The sequence below is a fragment of the Equus caballus genome, chromosome 1, assembly GCF_041296265.1.
Source record: "Equus caballus isolate H_3958 breed thoroughbred chromosome 1, TB-T2T, whole genome shotgun sequence".
In the NCBI taxonomy this organism is placed as follows: domain Eukaryota; kingdom Metazoa; phylum Chordata; class Mammalia; order Perissodactyla; family Equidae; genus Equus; species Equus caballus.
The window spans coordinates 121347942-121368654 of record NC_091684.1 but is presented as its reverse complement, the minus strand read 5'-3'; the positions used below and the strand labels follow the sequence as shown (position 1 = coordinate 121368654).

At 42.3% G+C, this 20713-nt stretch overlaps 1 protein-coding gene across 2 annotated transcripts; it reads left to right on the top strand.

Annotated features, from left to right (window-relative positions):
- The first annotated feature begins 246 nt into the window (after positions 1–246).
- On the top strand, positions 247–4468 carry MAGEL2 (MAGE family member L2). Of its 2 annotated transcripts, XM_070268457.1 has the most exons (2): positions 258–458; positions 1152–4468. In XM_070268457.1, the coding sequence occupies exons 1-2, from the start codon at positions 446–448 to the stop codon at positions 4001–4003; spliced, it is 2865 nt and encodes a 954-aa protein (XP_070124558.1). In that variant the 5' UTR covers positions 258–445; the 3' UTR covers positions 4004–4468. The 2 variants fall into 2 exon arrangements, with proteins under 2 accessions (XP_014589560.2, XP_070124558.1); XM_014734074.3 differs by having other exon boundaries at positions 247–4468.
- Positions 4469–20713: the final 16245 nt, after the last annotated feature.

Below are 20713 nucleotides of genomic sequence, written 5' to 3'. Positions count from 1 at the left end.
TCAGACCACACCATCTCTCTTCTCATGGATGCCTTCCATGTTCCCAGTGGTCTGTTCCCACTCTATACTGCAGTACAGTGATTTCTAAAACATAGATCTGTTCCTGTCACTCCCCTGTGAAAACTCATCCATAGAGAGTCTGACCAAACTGCATTTGGGGACTGGACAGAGCGAGAAGAGATCTTGTGTCAGCCAGGATTTCTGGTAGACGCCCCTATGCACTATCCACTTGTGGTGGTCGGGGGCGGGGAAGGGGCGGGATTGAGCCCCCTTCCCCCCTCCTCCTTACTGCGGAAAGCTGCAGAGCTAAGGGCACTCACTTCCTATTCACCAGTCAGCAGGGAGGGATCCTCTGAGCAGCCACGTAGGCATTCTCTTCTCTCTGGAGGAAAAGGCCCAGCAGCTGTCGGAGGAAAAGGCCCACCAGCTGTCAGAGCAAAGGGACATGTCGCAGCTAAGTAAGAATTTGGGTGATCCGAGTCCCCCGGTGGAGGGCCCTAAGCCTCCGGTCTATAGCCGCCCTACGGTTCTGATGCGGGCCCCGCCCGCCTCCTCTCGGGCTCCGCCAGTCCCTTGGGATCCACCTCCGATTGATTTGCAGGCTTCATTGGCCGCTTGGCAGGCACCTCAGCCTGTCTGGGAGGCCCCACAGGGCCAGCCGCCTGCCCCAATGGCTCCGATGGCCCAACCTCCGGCCCTCGGTGGCCCGATGGTCCAGGGTCCCCCTCTGGGAGGCCCGATGGGTAAGCCTCCGACTCCCGGAGTCCTGATGATCCATCCTCCCCCTCCGGGAGCCCCGATGGCCCAGCCTCCGACTCCGGGAGTCCTGATGATGCATCCTTCGGCTCCCGGAGCCCCCATGGCCCATCCTCCCCCTCCGGGGACCCCGATGGCCCATCCTCCCCCTCCGGGGACCCCGATGGCCCATCCTCCCCCTCCGGGGACCCCGATGGCCCATCCTCCCCCTCCGGGGACCCCGATGGTACATCCTCCCCCTCCGGGGACGCCGATGGCTCATCCTCCCCCTCCGGGGACACCGATGGCTCACCCTCCCCCGCCGGGGACACCGATGGCCCATCCTCCCCCTCCGGGGACCCCGATGGCCCAGCCTCCGACTCCGGGAGTCCTGATGGCCCAGCCTCTGACTCCAGGAGTCCTGATGGTCCAGCCTCCTGCTCCGGGAGCTCCGATGGCCCAGCCTCCGCCCCCGGCAGCCTTGATGGCCCAGCCTCCACCTCCGGGAGCCCCGATAGCCAAGCCTCCAGGTCCCGGAGTCCTGATGATCCATCCTCCGGGTTCGAGAGCTCCTATCAGCCAGCCTCCAGCTTCAGGAGCACCCATGGCACAGCCGGCAGCCCCACCTGCGCAGCCTCTGGCTTCCTGGGCCCCACAGGCTCAGCCTCTGATTCTACAAATCCAGTCACAGGTTATAAGGGCTCCTCCGCAGGTTCCCCAGGGCCCACAGGCCCCGCCGGCGCAGCTGGCAACACCCCCGGGCTGGCAGGCCACCTCGCCTGGCTGGCAGGCCACCTCGCCTGGCTGGCAGGCCCCGCCCCTGGCATGGCAGGCCACACAGGTCACCTGGCAGGCTCCGACCATCACCTGGCAGGCACCACCAGTGCGCCAGGGTCCGCCGCCCATCCGACCCGGCCCGCCACCTATCCGACCGGGGCCCCCGCCAGTGCGCCAGGCACCTCCCCCAATCCGCCAGGCACCACCACTGATCCGCCAGGCACCGCCGCCCATAAGGCCTGCTCCGCAGGTGCTGGCCACCCCACCACCACTTTGGCAGGCCCTGCCACCGCCGCCGCCGCTGCGGCAGGCTCCACAGGCTCGGCTGCCCACCCCGCAGGTGCGGGCGGCACCTCAGGTGCGGGCGGCCCCACAGGTGCCCACTGCCCCGCCAGCAACGCAGGTGCCCTCTGCGCCTCCTGCTGGCCCGCAGGCACCCCAGGCTGTGCTGTCGGCTCCGCTGCCGGCCCCACCAGCTGCGCATTGCCCGCCTATCATCTGGCAGGCCCCCAAAGGCCAAGCACCGGTGCCACAGGAGCTGCCCGCGTCGATGGAGTTCCAAGAAGTGCAACAAGCCCAGCCGCTGGCCTGGCAGGCTCCGAAGGCCCCTGGGCACTTCTGGCAGCCAGTGCCTACCCAAGAGGCCCAGAGGCAGAGCCTACCGCTAGTTCAGCTGGAGCAGCCCTTTCAGGGGGCCCCAGCCTCCCAAAAGGCCCTGCAAATCCAGCTACCCACCCAGCAGGCCCAGCCCTCGGGCTCGCAGGCAGAGCTGCCCACCTTGCAACTCCAGCCCTCCTGGCAGGGCCCCCCTGTAGCCTTGCAGGGCCAGCCAGGAGCACCCATAGCAGCGGCAAATTTTCCCGTAGGCTCTGCTAAATCACTGATGACTCCATCAGGAGAATCCAGGGCCTCTTCAATAGAACGCAGGACCTCTTCAAAGGACCGTAGGACCTCGTCAAAAGAACGCAAGGCTCCTTCAAAGGACCGCATGATCTTTGCTGCCACTTTTTGTGCTCCAAAGGCAGTGTCAGCTGCTCGAGCACACCTGCCGACTGCCTGGAAAAACTTGCCTGCCACACCAGAGACCTTTACTGCCACGTCAAGTGTCTTTCCAGCTACCTCCCGGTTCCAGCCTGCCTCTTCTAATGCCTTTAAGGGCCCGCCTGCCATCTCAGAGACCCCAAAGTCACTGCCACTTGCTTTGCAGGATCCATATGCCTGCGTAGAGGCCCTGCCTGCAGTTCCTTGGGTTCCACAGCCCAACGTGAATGCCTCAAAGGCATCCAAGGCAGTGCCCACCATCCTGATGGCTACGGCAGCTGTCTCCCCAGCAATGGCCACCACTCAAGAGGCCTCAAAGACCTCTGCGGAGCCTCCACGTCGCTCGGGAAAAGCTACCCGGAAGAAGAAGCACCTGAATACTGAAGAAGACAGCAGTGGCCAGATGTTGGCCCTGGGTGACTGGCGGGCCCCCAGGCCCTGGGAAAATCTAAACCTGAATGACTGGGAGGTTCAAAACCCTATCCAGGTCCTGGGTGACTGGGAGGGCCCAAGCACCTCCCGTGGCCTGAGTGGCTGGGAGGGCCCTAGTACCTCCAGGATCTTGAGTGGCTGGGAAGGGCCCAGCACATCTTGGGCCCTGAGTGCCTGGGAGGGCCCAAGCACCTCGAGGGCCCTGGGTCTCTGGGAAAACCCAGGTAGCCCTCAGCCCTTGATCATCTCTGAGCTCCCTAGTCTCTCTCAGGGGTTCAGTGCCACCCAGGATGAGCCCAGGTTTGAGACTCAGCCATTGTCTCCCTTGGATGAGAGGGCAAATGCGTTGGTGCAGTTCCTCTTGGTCAAGTACCAAGCAAAGGTGCCCATCAAGCGCTCAGAGATGGTGAAATTCATCATCCGTGAATATAAAGATGAGTGCTTAGATATCATCAACCGTGCCAACAATAAGCTGGAGTGCGTCTTTGGTTATCAATTGAAGGAAATTGATCCCAAAAACCACTCTTATATTATCATCAACAAGCTGGGGCATCATAAGGGTGAACCAGTGGCATCCAATTTGGACACACCCAAGTTAGGCCTCCTGATGGTAGTCCTGAGTCTCATCTTTATGAAAGGCAATTGTGTCAGGGAGGACCTGATCTTTAATTTTCTGTACAGGTTGGGGTTGGATGTCCAGGAGACACACACTCTCTTTGGAAATACCAAGAAGCTCATCACCGAAGTGTTTGTAAGGCAGAAGTACCTAGAGTACAGGCGAATTCCCTATACTGAGCCAGCAGAATATGAGTTTCTCTGGGGCCCCCGAGCATTCCTCGAAACCAGCAAGATGCTTGTCCTGAGGTTTTTGGCCAAACTCCATAAGAGAGATCCCCGGTGCTGGCCGTTCCAGTACATTGAAGCGCTGGCAGAGTGTGAGTCTGAGGATGCAGATGATGATGAGCCTGGCTCCAGTGATAAATGTGGTGACCCCACCAGCGGTTCCCCTCCCCGCTAATGAGGTTTAGCAGCCTCCCTGCTAATGAGGTTTAGCAGATATCTCATTGCTTTGGGTCCCCGGCCAGAGGCCACACAGGGTGGGGTGGGGGGAGCGTTTTGTTTCTGGTGTTTATGTTCCAGTTCTTTGTGTGTGAGTTTAGATTTCAATTTGGTTTCGTATCTGCCAAAGCTTTGTACATTTTCATGTGGTGTTGATTTCAATCGGCTACTGTTCTATTTGGTATTTTGGCATCTGTATCTTTAAGTGAGATCTGTGATTCTCTGTTTTGTGTTATAATTGTTATGTTTTGGTATCAGAGTTGTGCTGGCTTTGTGAAATGAATTAAGCTATCCATCTCATTCTGGTACGGATTATGTAGCATTGAAATAGGCTGTTCTTTGAATGTTAAAATGACTCATCAGTAAATGCTGTCTGCAGAGAAATAAATATCTATATCTATATATAAATATACTTTCAGCATAACATGGAAGTGTTTGTCTTTATTCTAATTTTTACTCTAGATGACGGGAGCCAAATTTTACCATACTCTCTCAATAGATCTGAATATCAAGACTACTACTAGTGATAGTAGAAACCACGATGATGAAATTGTTTTTCAAGGACAGTGCTACATTCATCGTAATGACACAGTGATTTTGATGGGTGTGAAATGTAATATTTCCATTAAACCAAGAGTAAAACTTTACAAGTCAGTGAGGTTGATCCAAGAAAATGTTGTATACCTTGTCTGATTTAATCTTCACAATAATCTTTAAAAATAGGCATTATTATTCCCATTTTGTCATTGAGTGTCTGAGGCTCAAGCAGATTAATTAAATGGCATGTCATTGCAAGGTCAGTAAAGTTGTAATTCGAAGCAGAAAACTTCCTTAAGGTTACGTAGGAAAGGGGGACCATTTATCTGCAAGACCACAAGTATCTGTGTTTGTTAGCCATATGAATGAATTGGCTAAAGGGGCATTTGTCAATCACATGGCCTGTGGTGGGTGCACGGGAAATTTGGGTTTCATCAACACACTGATACTGGGATGGAAACATGCTCCCTTAAAATTATCCCGGTTTGTAACAGGGAAGAGGAAATACCAGGCTTCCAATGAACTAGGGATCCTGCAGATCACACGCGGTGGGGTTGGAGGGGAGAGAATACCTAACCACAGGGAGGTCTAGGGGAAACCTCTGGGAGGGGGACATAAACCTTAACATACAAGGGAAGTCAGCTGGCAACTTCTGAGCTTGCTAAATAACCATAGTCCCGCCCTTGGGTGCAGGGCTTGATGTAGGAGGGAGGGGGATGGCAGAGTGAACAGGCCTGAGTGTTTTGGGGAAAGATATTTGTGCACACGCTGGTCTGGTGTATACAAAAGGACTTTCCTGAAGTTACTACTCTGTTCATGTGGATGGGGATCATCAGTGCTGCTGCCGCCTCTACTGTCCTATAAGGATCAAGAACCCCAACCCTAAACCCCCCTTCTCTGGCTAAAGATGTATAGTGAGGTAAATGGTGATAGTGGAATTCTTCTGCCACCTAGTGGCTTGTCACTGTTTCTGTCATTCCTGCACCTGCACAGTGCAGCCTCTGTCGCGGTGCTTAAATTCATATCCCAAATACCTGGGTTGCAGGTACAACTTGCTTCATAAACTTTGCCTGTAATTTTACTTACATCTGTGCACAAATATTCCTCTTTTTCTCTTATATCATAGGACAAGGTGAAACCTCTTTTCCAAGTCCAATCAATTGGCACTTAGGAAGCTGAGCTTCTAGAGTAGGAGAGAAATTCGTAAGATGGAGAGTCCATTCCTAGTAGAGGCAAAGCTGAGCTTTCTAGGATGACTGGCCTCATCCCAGGACCTACCTGACTACAGGAGATCCTTGTCAAGTTGTCCCAATGGCCAGGTTTTCCAGAAATTTAGAGGGAGTTTCTTGCAAACTCTTTGAGTCAGAGAGTACTTTACTTCAGCCCAAAATCAATCTAGGTATTTTGACAATAACAACAAATGTGCATTGAAGGCAACATCACTTCCCCAACTGAGAACTATCCCCAAAAGAGGCTTTGCTGCACCAGTAAAGTGGCACATAGATCTGGTATTTCTCATTTGTTTTTACTTTATTTATTATTGTTTCTCTAGTTTTCTCCAAACTATTTACTCATGGGGTGCTTGAGCAAGTTGCTCTTTGTGGAGCAAAATTTGGAAAGTAGCATTATGTATAACTTTTGTGCTATACTTAATGAGTGGCTCTACCCCATGATAGAAAGGATCACTTCCCATTTGTAATCCTCCATCTCATTTATCTCATATCTGATATAAAGCAAATAACCTTATTTAAGCAATGCTAAAGAGCTATGAGCTGAATTGGACTAAGTTGTAATGAGAGACAAATTATAATAATAATGAATTTTTAACTACAAATAAACTAAATTAGACAAATATACAACAGAAAAGCAGAACACCTGACATTATGAAATCAGAAGGCAGAAAGCAAAAATCCGGGAATGCATGAAAATACAGGATAAGAAGCTGTGGGAACAAATTCAAAACACATTTATTTGAGAGCGCTAAAATTAAGATATGTAGTTAAATGTAGTACAAGCTTTTTATTGTAAAATGGAGAAAAAATAAAACCGTTGTAACTAAATGGGCAAAAGGTATCAGATAACAAAGACAGAAGAAATACAACTGGCAAGTAACATTGAAAACTGTTTCACCTCACTAATATTTAAAGACATAAGTATTAGTCCAGGCTTCCCATTTTCATTTATTAAATTGGCATAGAATAAAATAAAAGCCCATGGAACATCCAATCTAAAGAAAGTTGTTATGAAACTGGCACCTTTACACGCTACTAATGGAAGTATTAATTACCACAATATTCCCTGAAATAAATTCAGCCAAGTACAACTTCAAGAGGTTTAAATATGTTAATACTATTTTATCTAGAATTCCCTCATTAAGGAATACATTGAATTGAAATAACCTGCAGTGAGAGGCAAAGAGTTCTTTACAAAGAGCGCTGCTTTGAAAGCAGAGGAGACTTCCTATGATAGGTACACCATCCAGCCCCCACAACCACACCAGCATCAAGGCAGTCGAATGAGCTTTCTTCTGAAAAGACCAAATGCTTCCTCAGAAAATGAGTGAAGTTTGCTCCAACACAAAATTATGTGCTGTAGAGCAGAGACATAACAAACTGTGACGGAAAATTTTAAAAGTGGTTGCTAGTAGACTCGCATCAAAGCCACAAAATGATTTCAATAGAAGTCATTTCACATTAAACTGTATGACTCTTAGTGAAGAAAAATTTTAAAAAATTTTCTCAAGGTGACAAAATCTAGTGCACTCTTCTGTAGGGCAAGTTATAAGTAAGTTAATATCTTAGGATATTTACCTAAAAATTATGATCTTAATTTTGGAATAATTTTACTCTAAGCCGTTCCTACTAAGAGCAGGAGAGACAAGGGCCAGTCGCTTGTCAGCGCCAAACATAAAGCAACCTTGCCAGCACACAGGAATTAACAATTGTAACTGTGATGGACAGAGCACTCTCCAGGGTTCCTGCAGCATTTACCGGGCATCTAACCCACACGTTACTAACTTATCTTTGAAATTGTAGGCACACCCACAACTCATGGTACCTCCTCATCTATTGTCATAGTACTCAAAAGGATCATTCCTGACACTCCTTCACTTAGTTACCAATGCCAAAAACCTGGGCTTCTCCCTCATATGATCAGTCGCCCTGACATGCCAGTTTTGCCTTCTTGCATGGTAAGTATTCTCCCTTCTCTCCATCCCTGTAGGCACTGTTTCCTGCCTGGACTTGGCAGAGACCTTTGACGTGGTCTCTATCTTCAGTACTGCCCTTCACACAGACTGCTACTTTGGCTGCACAGATCATAATGTTTCACTCAGTTTAAAGCATTTGGTGGCTCCCAGTTTTCCTTAAAGTTAGATGTAACTCTCCTGAGTTCACCTTCCTCACCCTGAGGGTCAATAAGCACCTGTTTAGAGATGAGTTTGCCTAAATCAGAAATTGGAAATGAGAACAGGGTTCCCTCTGCTGGATGGCTTCAGGAACTCCTCAGAATCTGCATTGAAACTCCAGATCTATCAAAACCGTGGGTCCTAAAGAGAAGGCCTTGAGATATAGATCACAGACCCCTTCTGCTTTCTCTTGCCCCAACCCAGAAAGTCACATGGGAACAAGAAATAAATGGTTAGGAAAATAGTTCTGGCTTATCTGCAGAGAATCTCTAGGAAAGGAACCCTAGAGTGGATCCATCTTCAGAACTCAAGCCACATTACCCTGAGTGCAAGCAATTTCTTTCTTCCAAATCTTCCAGAGAGCTCTGTTGTGAATCCCATGAAGGTATCTATAAAACTACTAATGCATTGGTCCAATCCTCAAATTATTTTAGATTCTGAAAGTTATCCGTGCCCCTTTCTGTTTAAGAGATAAAGCATATGGGGAGCCTCCTTCATCATCAGATTCCTCCTGTTTAGCTTGGTGGTACTGCAGAAATCATTCTTGTGATCTCAGTGAGATGCTCTTCTCAATGCAAATGAGTTCGCTTTGCAAGCTGCCAATCTATCTCCCACTGAGACTGGGTTTCTATGCTGTCACTTGTTCAGAGTGAATTCAGCTTGAGTACCATGGTTAGCAGAAGGATTGGTGCCATTCAACCAACCAGCAAAACTATAGAAACATTTCCTAGACCTAGTAGACTTCCTGGAGCATGCTCTATGGTGGCTGAGAATCTTCTCCTAAAGTAGAGTTAGTTGGGGACACAAACCTGTGGGATTTGAACGTTGGCTTTGTTGGCTTCTGTGAGATATCCTTAAAAACATTTTCTTTTGACGTAATTATAGATTCACAGAAAATTGCAAAGATCGTACAGGACAGTCGCAAGCACCCTTCATTTGTTTCCATTTTATAGAGCTGTAGTACAATATCAAGAACATTGACATTGGCACCATGTGTACATATAGTTCAATGATACCTTATCACAAATGTAGATTCTGTAAACATCACCACAATCAACAAATAGAACTATTCCACCACCACAAAGATTTCTCTCATGATAGTTATTTATAGACACATGCATCCCTTGCCCACCACTCCTAATCCCTGGCAATCACTACTCCGTTCTTTTTCAGAAAATTATTTTATTGAGGTCATATTGGTTTATAACATTGTGTAATTTCAGGTGTACATTTTTATGTATAAGTTTCTGTATAGACTGCATCGTGGTCAGCCACAATAGTCTAATTTTTATCCAGCACCGTACATATATGCCCCTTTACCCCTTTCTCCCTCTTCCTCATCCCCTTCCCCTCTGGTAACCACTAATCTGTCCTCTTTATCCATGTGGTTGTTTATCTTCCACATATGTGTGAAATCGTACAGTGTTTGTCTTTCTCTGGCTTATTTCACTTAATATAATACACTCAAGGATCATCCATGTTGTTGCAAATGGCATGATTTCATCTTTTTTATGCCTGAGTAGTATTCCATTGTATATATACACCATATCTTCTTTATCCATTCATCCACTGATGGACATTTGGGTTTCATCCACGTCTTGACTATTATGAATAATGCTGCGATGAACATAGGGATGCATAAATCTCTTTGAATTGTTGATTTCACATTCTTTGGATAAATACCCAGTAGTGGGATAGGTGGATAGTATGGTATTAATATTTGTAATTTTTTGAGAAATCCCTCACTGTCTGCTGATGACATGATTCTATATATACAAAAACCCTAAAGAATCCACCAGAAAACTATTAGATATAATGTTCAACTACAGGAAAGTTGCAGGATACAAAATGGACATTCAAAAGTCATTTGCAGGGCTGGGCCTGTGGCCGAGTGGTTAAGTTTGGGCACTCCACTTCAGCGGCCCAGGGTTTCACTGATTCGGATCCTAGGTAAGGACATGGCACCACTCATCAGGCCATGGTGAGGTGGTGTCTCACATAGCACAACCAGACACACTCATAACTAGAATATGCTATTATGAACTGGGGGCTTTGTGGATAAGAATAATTAAAAAAAAAAAAAAGAAGATTGGCAACAGACGTTTCCCTCAGGTGCCAAAAAAGAAAAATAGGAATAAATTTAACCAAGGAGGTGAAAGATCTATACACTGAAAACTATAAGACATTACTGAAAGAAATCAAAGAAGACATAAAGAAATGGGAAGCTATTCCATGCTCATTGGTTGGAAGAATAAACAAAGCTAAAATGTCCATATTACCTAAGCAAATCTGCAGATTCATTGCAATCACAATCAGAATCCTAATGGCATTCTTAAAGGAAATAGAACAAATAATCCTAAAATTCATGTGAAACAACATAAAGACCCTGAATAGCCAAAGTAATCCAGAGAAAAAACAACACAGCCAGAGGCATAATAATCCCTGACTTCAAAATATACTACAGAGGCATAGTAATCACAACAGCATCATAAAGGCAGAAAAACAGACACACAGATCAGTGGAACAGAAATGAAAGCCCAGAAATAAAACCATACATCTATGGACAGCTTATCTTCAACAAAGGAGCCACAAACATAAAACAGAGAAAGGAAATTCTCTTCAATAAATAGTATTGAGAAAACTGGGCAGCCACATGAAAAATAATGAAATTAGATCATTATCTTACACCATACCCAAAAGTTAAACTGAAGTTCACTAAAGACTTGAATATAAGACCTGAAACCATAATACTCCTAGAAGAAAAAATAGGCAGTACACTCTTTGATATTGATCTTTGCAGCATCTTTTCGAATACCATGACTACTCAGGCAAGGGAAACAAACAAACAAAATAAACAAATTAGTCTATGTCAGAATAAAAAGCTTCTTCAAGGTAAAGGAAACCATGAACAAAATGACAACTCACCACCTGGGGGTAAAATTTACAAATCATGTATGCGACAAGGGTTAATTTCCAAAACATACAAAGAACTCATACAACCCAACAACTAAAAAGCAAACAACTTGATCAAATAACGGGCAGAGGATAAAAACAGACATTTTTACAAAGAAGATATACAGATGACTAACAGGCACATGAAAAGATGTTCAACATTGCTACTCTGTTCTTCATCTCTGTAATTGTGTCACTTTGAGAATGTTACATTAATGGAATCAGGCCTTTGAGAATGGCTTCTTTTCACTCACTTTAATGCCCTTGCTATCCATCCAAATTGCTGCATGTCAATAGCTCATTCTTTTTTAATGTTGATAAAATGTTTAGCTATTATGGACATTTTGGTTGTTTCCAGGTTTTTTTTAAGATTTTATTTTTTTCCCTTTTTCTCCCCAAAACCCCCCTGTACATACTTGTATATTCTTCGTTGTGGGTCCTTCTAGTTGTGTCATGTGGGACGCTGCCTCAGTGTGGCTTGATGAGCAGTGCCATGTCCGGGCCCAGGATTCGAACCAACGAAACTGTGGGCCGCCTGTAGTGGAGCACGCGAACTTAACCACTTGGCCACGGCGCCAGCCCCCTGGTTGTTTCCAGTTTTGAGCCACTGCAAAGTTGCTATGAACAATCTTGCGCAGGTTTTTGTGTGGATATACCTTTTCATTTATCTGCGATAAATGTCCATGGGTGTAATTGCTGGGTTGGATGGTAAGTATATGGTTACTTTTTAAAAGAAACTACTAAAATGACTTGCAGAATGGCTCTAATATTTTACATTGCCACCAGCAATGTGTGAGAGATCCTGTTTCTCCATTTCCTCACCAGCAATAAATGTAGTCACTTAAAAAAATGTAACTGTCCTAATAGGTGTGTAGTAATATCACATTGTAGTCTTAATTTGCATTCTCCTAATGGCTAGAGGAGTTGAACGTCTTCCCATGTGCTTTTTTTTTTCATTTGTACACCCTCTTCGGTGAAATGTTCGTTCTTCTCATTTGCCCATTTTCTAAATGAATTTTTCTTTATAATGTTAGGTTTTGAGAGTTCTTTATGTACTCTAGATTTGAGTCCTTTATTAGATATACGGTTTGCAAGTATTTTATCCCAGTCTGTAATTTGGCTTTTCATCATCATAATTGGGCCTTTCACACAGCAAAAGTTTTAAATTTTCGTGAAGCCCAATTTATTGATTATTTTTCTTTTATGGATCATGCTCTTGGTTTCATATCTCAGTAGTCTTCATTGGACCCTTTGTCCTAAACATTTTCTCCTATGCTTTCTTGTAAGAGTGTAATAGCTGTATACATTTAAATTTATGATTCATTTGAGTCTATTTTGTATAAAGTATGAAGTTTAGTCAGACAGTTTCTTGTTTTCTTTTGCCTATAGATGTCCAATTGTTCCAGTAATATTTGTTGGAAAGACTATTCTTTCAGTATTGAATTGCTTTTGCACCTTTGTCACAATTCAGTTGGCTACTTGTGTGGGCTACTTCTGAGTTCTCTATCCTGTCTTACTGATTTATGTATCTATCCTTCCACTGATACTACACCATCTTGATTACTGTAGCTATGTAAGTTAGTTTGAAATCAAGTGCAGAAATTCTTCCCACATTATTCTTCTCTTTCAAAATTGTTTTTAGCTATTCTAGATCCTTTAACTTTCCATATCAATTTTAAAATAAGCTTGCCTATATCCACAGAAACCTTGCTGAGATTTTTATAGGAATTTAATTAAATTTGTATACCAGGTTGGACAGTGTTGATACTCTTACTGTGTTCGGTCTTCCAATCCATTAGCACAGTGTATCCCTCCATTTATTTAGATCTTCTTTGATTTCTGTCATTAGTATTTGTATTTTTCAGTATACAAGTCCTGAATATGTTTCTTAAATATTTACCTAAGTATTTTGTTCTTTATGAGTGATTGTAAATTATATTACATTTTAAATTTCACTTTCCATCTGTTTAATTCTTGTATGTAGAAATGCAATTGAATTTTGTAAGTTGGTCTTGTAGCATGAAACTTGCATGTTAGTTCCAGGAGTTTACATGTAGATTCCCTAGTATTTTCTATGTAGAGCATTGTACCATATGCTAATAAGGACAGTTTTATTTCTTGCTTTCCTTTCTGTCTGCCTTTTCTTTTCTTTCATTGCCTTATTGTGTTGGACTTCATGTAATATGTTGGACTGGAGTGGTGAAAGCAGATGTCCTTTCCTTTTTCTGTTGTTAAAGGGAAAGCATTCGGCCTTTTACTATTAAATATAAGTACAGCTGTGGATTACCTGACACCCTTTATCAAACTGAGGAAGTTCTCTTCTATTTATGTTTTTCTTAGAGTTTGTATCATGAATGGCATTGAATATTGTTAAATGATTTTTCTGCATTGATTGCTATGACCATATGCTTTTTCCCTTTTAGCCTATTAATGTGAAGAATTACATTAACTTATTTTTTTAATATTTATCAGTCTTGAATTCTTGGAATAAAACTCACATTTGTATATTTTATTGTTGAACTCTCTTTAATAACATACTGTTAGGATTTTTGTGTTCGTATTCGTGAGAGATGTTGGTCTGCAGTTTACCATTCTTCTTTTCTTTCTTTCTTTATTTGGGGGGATGATGTGTTTGTCTGATTTTGCTATCAGGGTATTACAAATCTCATAAACTGTTCCTCCCTCTTCTATTTTCTGGAGGAGATTATGTAAAATTGGTGTTAATTCTTCTTTAAATACTTGGTAGACTTCTCCTGTGAAACCAGCAATTTTTCAAGGAAGTATTTTATAATATAGTTATGCTTAAAGATTGAGGGAATTCTGCTGCACATGAGCATAACATTGAGTGGAGATTCCAAAGAAAAGATTTCAGCCTATCCCTTAAGATGCTCCAAGAATGGGTGTCATTGTTTCTCCTTTAGGATTACACAGGTTCAGCACCAGCTCTTCCTTCATGGCCAAGGATAGAGTCCTGGTTAGGCTCCAGCCTATGATTGATGTTTGAAATTCCAGTATATCACAGGCTTTTTCGTCTCTGTTTTCTGTTGCCAGACAATAGGGTGTTTGGCCTTGGTCTCTGAGATATTTATCTTTCACTCTGTGTGTGGCTCATTTTCACGCCATTAGGAATTTCTATATTTAAAAATAAAGATATCAGCATCCTTACCCAGAAGAATTGAAATTGTTAAGGATACATTAAGAAAAGAAAGTGCTTCTCCAACATAGTGGTGGTAAAGGCAGTGAGTTCCATAGAAGGAACTCTAGGGCTCAGCCACTATAATTACGCCAGCTACTATAAATTTTTGAGGTTTCTCTGCAGTAAGTAGGCTCATATTTGAAACTTCGTTCCGCTGCCACAGAACAGTCGCGCTGAAAATCTGAAGATGGTAGAAGTTCAAGGAAAATAACTGTGGACACTACAAATGTTGAACAATACACACATATTCCAAAATGCTGTGAATGCCATACTCAATTTCTTGGAGAAAATGTGTTGCACATGTATTACATGACAGTACATGGTAAACATTTTTTGTAGATGATCACATCCAATTTTCTCACAAACCCTAGAAGATAGGCCAACTATTTGTTCTTATTTTACAAATAAAATAGAAGCTTATAAGACTGTAGTAAATTTTTGAAGGCCATTCAACTGGTGATGCTAAAATTCATAGCCAGTCTGTACAATCAGCAGTGTTATGAAACTAGGTGCTGCTCTCCTTCTCATCATATGTCTTCTGGCTGCTCACAGGAGTGAGCATGGCTGTGGCTTCTCTGTATGTGGTCCCCATATGTCATGCATTGCCTCTGGAGATTTCTCTTTTGTGGCTTTCTGTCCTCTTGGATATACCATGCTGTTTTTAGCCTCCTGGGGTGACTAGACTTCCTTGGTTTGGATAACCAGCCTTGTCAAGGATTGATGTGAGTGATCAACTTTTTTTGAAGACTCATACCCATAAATGAGCAGAGTAATTTTGGAACATTAATTTGTCATGTTCTCCCATTATCTGACTATAGGTTAGTACATAACACGCTTGCTTTTTGACTGCACACAGGATCCCTTAGGAAGGTTAGTCATGGAAATGAGTGGACTGAGGCTAAATTAATCAGGTTCAGGTTCCAGCTGGCTTTAATGTCACATTTACCACTTCTTTCATACCTTAGGAAAGATGGAAGTAACCATGATGTTTTTAATATGATGTACACTCCTTAGTAGTTTTTGGACCTCGTGAAAAGGATATACTTAAGGGAAGTGTTCCTTCAAGTCATTGAGAGAAGCCATTATTCAAAGCTGATAGTAGTTTTAGAGATGGCTACCTCAGTGTGTGGACAGAAAGTGGATATATTCTATTAGTTCTAGAAAAATAACCTTCCTCGACAATCTTTGTATGAGTAACATTTATGTGGATTAGGTGTCAAAATGTAATCAAGTCCGGGTTACAGAATTCACTGAAAGGTTTATACTGTTTTCATGGAGAGGCAAATAGTGCTAGTGGCATTTCTAGGCCAGGAAAACATGCTGTGTGCTGATGCCTAGAAAGATAGAGCTTGTCAAAGATAAAGTCCATCATCACTGGTCATTTTGAACCCTTAGATAATGTTTCTTCCATATTAAAATCTCTAAGCCTTGGTTATAGATTCCTAACATCTGGGGAAGAGAAGAGATAAATTATAATGTGAACTAGAAGTCTGCAGGAATGAAAGGGAAGCAGGTTGCATTCAGGAGAATCACATAATAAAGCTGATAGTTCCTAATTGTTTTGGAAGCCAGTGGGGAGAAATGCACCATCTGAAACCAAGGTCTTATGACAGCACATAAAAGGCTTCCTAACAATGTCATACATTTTGAATTCTGTTTCTATGCATCTCCATCAAGGTAATAAAAAATTAGCATTTTAGTTCAGCTCTGACATGTAAAGAGTTTGGAAGTAATCGTTCTTTTCCTCAATGAAGAAAAATCTGCACAAATAAAATATCAATGAGTTTTCTTTGACACATCAGAGAACAGATGTTGCAAAGAAAACCAACCACCTTGAAACCTGGAGAGGTGACTCCAGAGAGATACAGGATGTGAAATACTGGGGCAAAGCTACTGGTTCTTATAGACTGCAGAAAAGCCTTCAATAGAGAGCAATACTGAAATCTCATCCCACAAGGAGGAAGGGAAGCCTACTCACTCCAGCCTCACTGCAGCCTCCCTGTGTCATCTAAGGAATGAAAAAGCTGTAGCCAACTGGGAGAAAGCTCCAAGGAAATAGACTGGGAGCATCATAGCCAGGAAAGATAGTAGGATACTGGGAAAAATTATCTCCCTTGAAGAAGGACAGAGACACTCACGACGATCCCAAAGACAGAAGCACACTGTACCCTCCAAAGACTAAGACTTAATCAGAAGTTTGAGAACACTATCTCCCTCACACTCTACCACCACACTAGCAAGCCTCAAGCAATAATAAAAGGCTATTAGAACAAGGGTTGCAGGTGCACAATCTCTCTGAGGAGTAGCACAAAGGGCTCAAATTCAACATCCATGCATGACAAACACTCTCAAAACAGTAGAAATCGAAGAGATCTTCCTAAAACTAATAGAAGATATGAAAAATGTACTGCTAATGTCATGCTTAATGGTTAAATGCTTTCCCCCTCAGATCAAGAAAACGTGACATTGGTGAAAGAATAGACACATAGATCAGTGGAACAAAACAGAAAACCCAGAAATAGACCGTCACAAACATAGTTAACTGATTTTTGCCAAAATGCAAAAACAATTCAATGGGGAAAGAATACTGTTTTCAACATATGATAGTGGAAAAATTAGAAGTCCATGTGAAAAAACTGATCTTTGACAACGACTTCACACCTTATACAAAAAGTAACTCAAAATGTATCATAGAACTAAACATAAAATGCAAAACAATATAATTTTTAGAAGAAAATAGAGGAGGAAGTTTGCATGCCTTTGGGTTTGTTGACAGAATCTTACATACAACAAAAAATTGTGATCTATGAAATAAAAAAATGGATGAATTGGAATTTTTAAAAATGAAAATTTTTTCTTTGTGAAAGTCACTGTTGAAGGATTGAAAAGACAAATCACATCCTCAGAATATATTTGCACATCATTTATCTGATAAAGGAGTTATATACAGAATATATGAAGAACTCTTAGAAGCCGATAAATAGAAAATTAATCACCCAAATAATAAATTGTCAAAAGAACATCTCACAAAAGATTTTTAAATCACTTCTAGATAGTCTGTAGCAAGCCCCAGTTTATTTTTCTTTCATTGTACCCTTCTCTATGAATACAATCTCTAAATACAAGTGTCCAGGAGCTATCCCAGAGGATGGCAATGAGATCTCTATATTTTTCTAGCTAAAGCCCGAGAATAAGAGTACACATTTTTCACACATGCACTTTGTTAATCTTTATCCTAAAATGAGTACTTATCCATCTCAGGAAAATCTTATGTAACTCAAGTTTTGTAGGATCCTATAGCATAGCTTCTTAGGGTCTGAACTTATTATTTTGCATAATGTTGTTGAGGATTATTTCCCATTCCCAGCAAACAGCAGCAAAGATTTTTATAAGGTAGAGTCTTCAGTCAGATGTATTGGGTCTGTATTGCATTCTCTGAGAAGCAGATTCTGTTAGGGCCATCTGGTGGCCACTGGGTAACCCAGCAGGTTTTTGTGTTTCCTGTTGCTGTGAAGACCTTTAGGTGTACTAAAGCTATATGAAGAAGTATAAAAAGTCTAAAACTAGGACTTGCTGCAGACTATCTGCAAGCATCCCAAACATTTAACAGAATTCATGGCCCATATATTTTGTTAATATATTAATTATACTATACATCTTACATATAAATATTACATAAATCTATAAACCATGTGATTTCCCTAGACTTGATTCATTAAATTACTCAGTGAAATATATCCATTTTTTCCCTTTCCAACACAGTTTTCTAAGTTGCTAACATCTCTTGCTTGGAAGACTGCCAGTATCTCCTAACTAGACTCTCTGCCTCCCCTCCTGAACCTTATACTCCATTCTCCAAAGAGTGCCCCAAATTATCTTTCAAAAACATATGTATCAGTATAAGATCATATCTTTTCCTCACTTAAACTCTTCCAATGATATTTCATCACAGTTAGAGTGAAATGTAAGCTCTTTATCACTGCCTACAGAGTCTTAAATTATCTAGTCTCTACCTACTTCTTCAACATGATTTTCTATCCCTCTCTTCTTCATTCACTAAAAATCAGATGCACTAGTTTCTTTCTGTTTTTTAAAAACATGCTCCCAGACTGAGGTCTTTGTATGTGCCATTTCCTCTGCCTAGAATTATTGGTTCTTGGGCTATGTACATGGATGTCTTTTCCATAAAATTGTGGGTAATTTTGGATAAATACCATGTTCTCAGAGATATATCCCTTCTAAGTTACTCAGAGAAATTAACGCTAGCTACAATAGCAAAGAAATTCCCAAATATCAATGGCTTAGCTATATCATATAATGTTATTTTATGTTATTCCATGTCATGTCATGTCTTATTGCATTATTATTGACTATGAAAAGTTCAGTATGGGTTAAGGAGAGTGGAGATTGAGAAGCTCTGCTCCAAGCAATTATTCAAGGACTCAAGCACCTACACCCTTATGACTCTGCTCTCTACTTGGTTCTCAGAGTCTACGCCATTAACCTGTCAGATGAGGTAAAAGAGCATGGAGGATTATGTCAGAGGTTTTTAAGGACCAAATATGGTAGTTAAGCACTTCCGTTCTGCATACATTCCAATTGTTGGGATTCAGTCATGTGGCCTTCACCAACTGCAACTGTGGGTGGGAACTGTAGGCCAGCTGTGAGTCCAGGGGAAAATAGGATTTGATGAAGACATAGCATGTTCTCTGCCAATGTAGCCCTTTTGTTCATCAAATATTAACTTCACTCTTCTTCTCACTGCTGAACATATTCCTTTCATAAGGGGGACAACCCAAAATTCATCTAAATATTGAATCCAGTTGAAGTTCAGGATTTCTGAATTAGTACTGAATTTCTGATGTGGTTTTTCATGGTCACAGACTTGGGAACTAAAAGGATAGGTTATCTTCTCCCATCATTAAATAGTCAATCAGAGAAAAGGAGAGGATAACCGTAATGAAAACCCTCATTTGGAAGAGGAAAAGAGACACACAACACTCATTGACCCATAGAAACTTTGGAGTCCCACTGACAATGGCGATTTACCTGTGAGGCAAGTGGTAAGTGGTATTCCAGAGGAACATAGATGTGGGATGTATTCTAGTTCTTACCTTTTTGGGTAAGAGGGGTGAAATTGGAGGGACTGGAATAAGAAGTAAATTTCTTTACATTTAAATACTGAACAGAGAGAGGACATGTGGCTTGATGAAAGGCTTATTGAAGCCTTTTTCTGCTCATTTCACATTCGTCTCCCCTCCCCTTTTCCTATGTGTTTTCTGCGGTCAGACTACTCATAAGCGTGAATCGGCTGCTTTGAAGGAGTGGCCAAAACTCTGACTCCAAAGAATGAAGCTTGATGTTTGAAAAGAAATATTCTATTGCATGCTTATGTAGCTAACTTTTCAGTTCTTGAAAGCTAAAAAAGGACCTAAGATATGGAGAGACCACATTGATGTATGAGAGAAAGGAATGGGTAATATGTGACTGTGAGAGGTAAGGTGATGGTTGAGGGTGACGGTACAGTAAAAAGGAATATTCTTTTAGAACATGGATCCTTTTTATAACATGTGCCCTGACTCATGACTTTCACATTTATCCTGGGACTCTCTCTAGCGAGAGGTCAGTCTTTAGCCATTGAGTATCTAGTCTGAGATGAGCCTTACCTGTATTTCATTGTTTGTATCCAATGATTGTGGAAACTTGTAAGAGATTCTAGGACAAAGGGTAGGTTATCTGGACATACTGGGGAATGACAGTGTAATAAGAAAGCCTAATGACCTAATCATGGACAGTTGAGAAAGACTCATAGAAATTACCCTCTGATTCAGAAAAGGAGTATATACTTTGCCTTTGCTACTTAGGATACCACATAGTACTTATTGGAGCTCTATGATTATCACCTATCTTCCCTATAAGGCTGCAACCTCTATGATGGCAAGAAGGTGTCTCCTTTTCTCACTATTTATGTCTGCTCTTATCACAGTGCTAGATTTATAGTAAATTCTCAGTAAATGAGTCGCACAAATTAATAAAATTTCCAGGAGCCATTGATTTTTAAACTGAATGAAAAACAATCCTTGGATACTCCCCATTCTCTCTGTGTGTACACAATACGGTTCACAGTCAAATGTCTATGACACATATTTGACCTCCCTAGGACCTTCTTTAGAAAGAGTTGGCTATGTCGAATGTTCTATGCTTAAAATCTTCAGAGTTGACCATATAGGTGCCACCATGTCTAACAATCGACCCACTTTCATCATCTAGAATAGATCATTGAGTTGGAGGGTGAGTGTTAATTCTTGGCAACAAAAACTTAAAATCTGTATCACAACTGAGCTCTCAAGGAGCAAACTTCATTGCATAGACTTATGGGCATTGGCCTACCACTTTGTGTTGGTAGCATTTTCAGATAGCGGAATGGTTTTTGAGTGGAGAGGCCACCTATGACATGTATAGCAGAGGGTCATGTGGTGAAGAAAACAGACACCATCCATGTCTTGTGGGCCTCCCAGACTAGTGGAGAGGGGAGGTAGACGTTAGACTGATCCATCATAATTTAAGTTTAATGATAA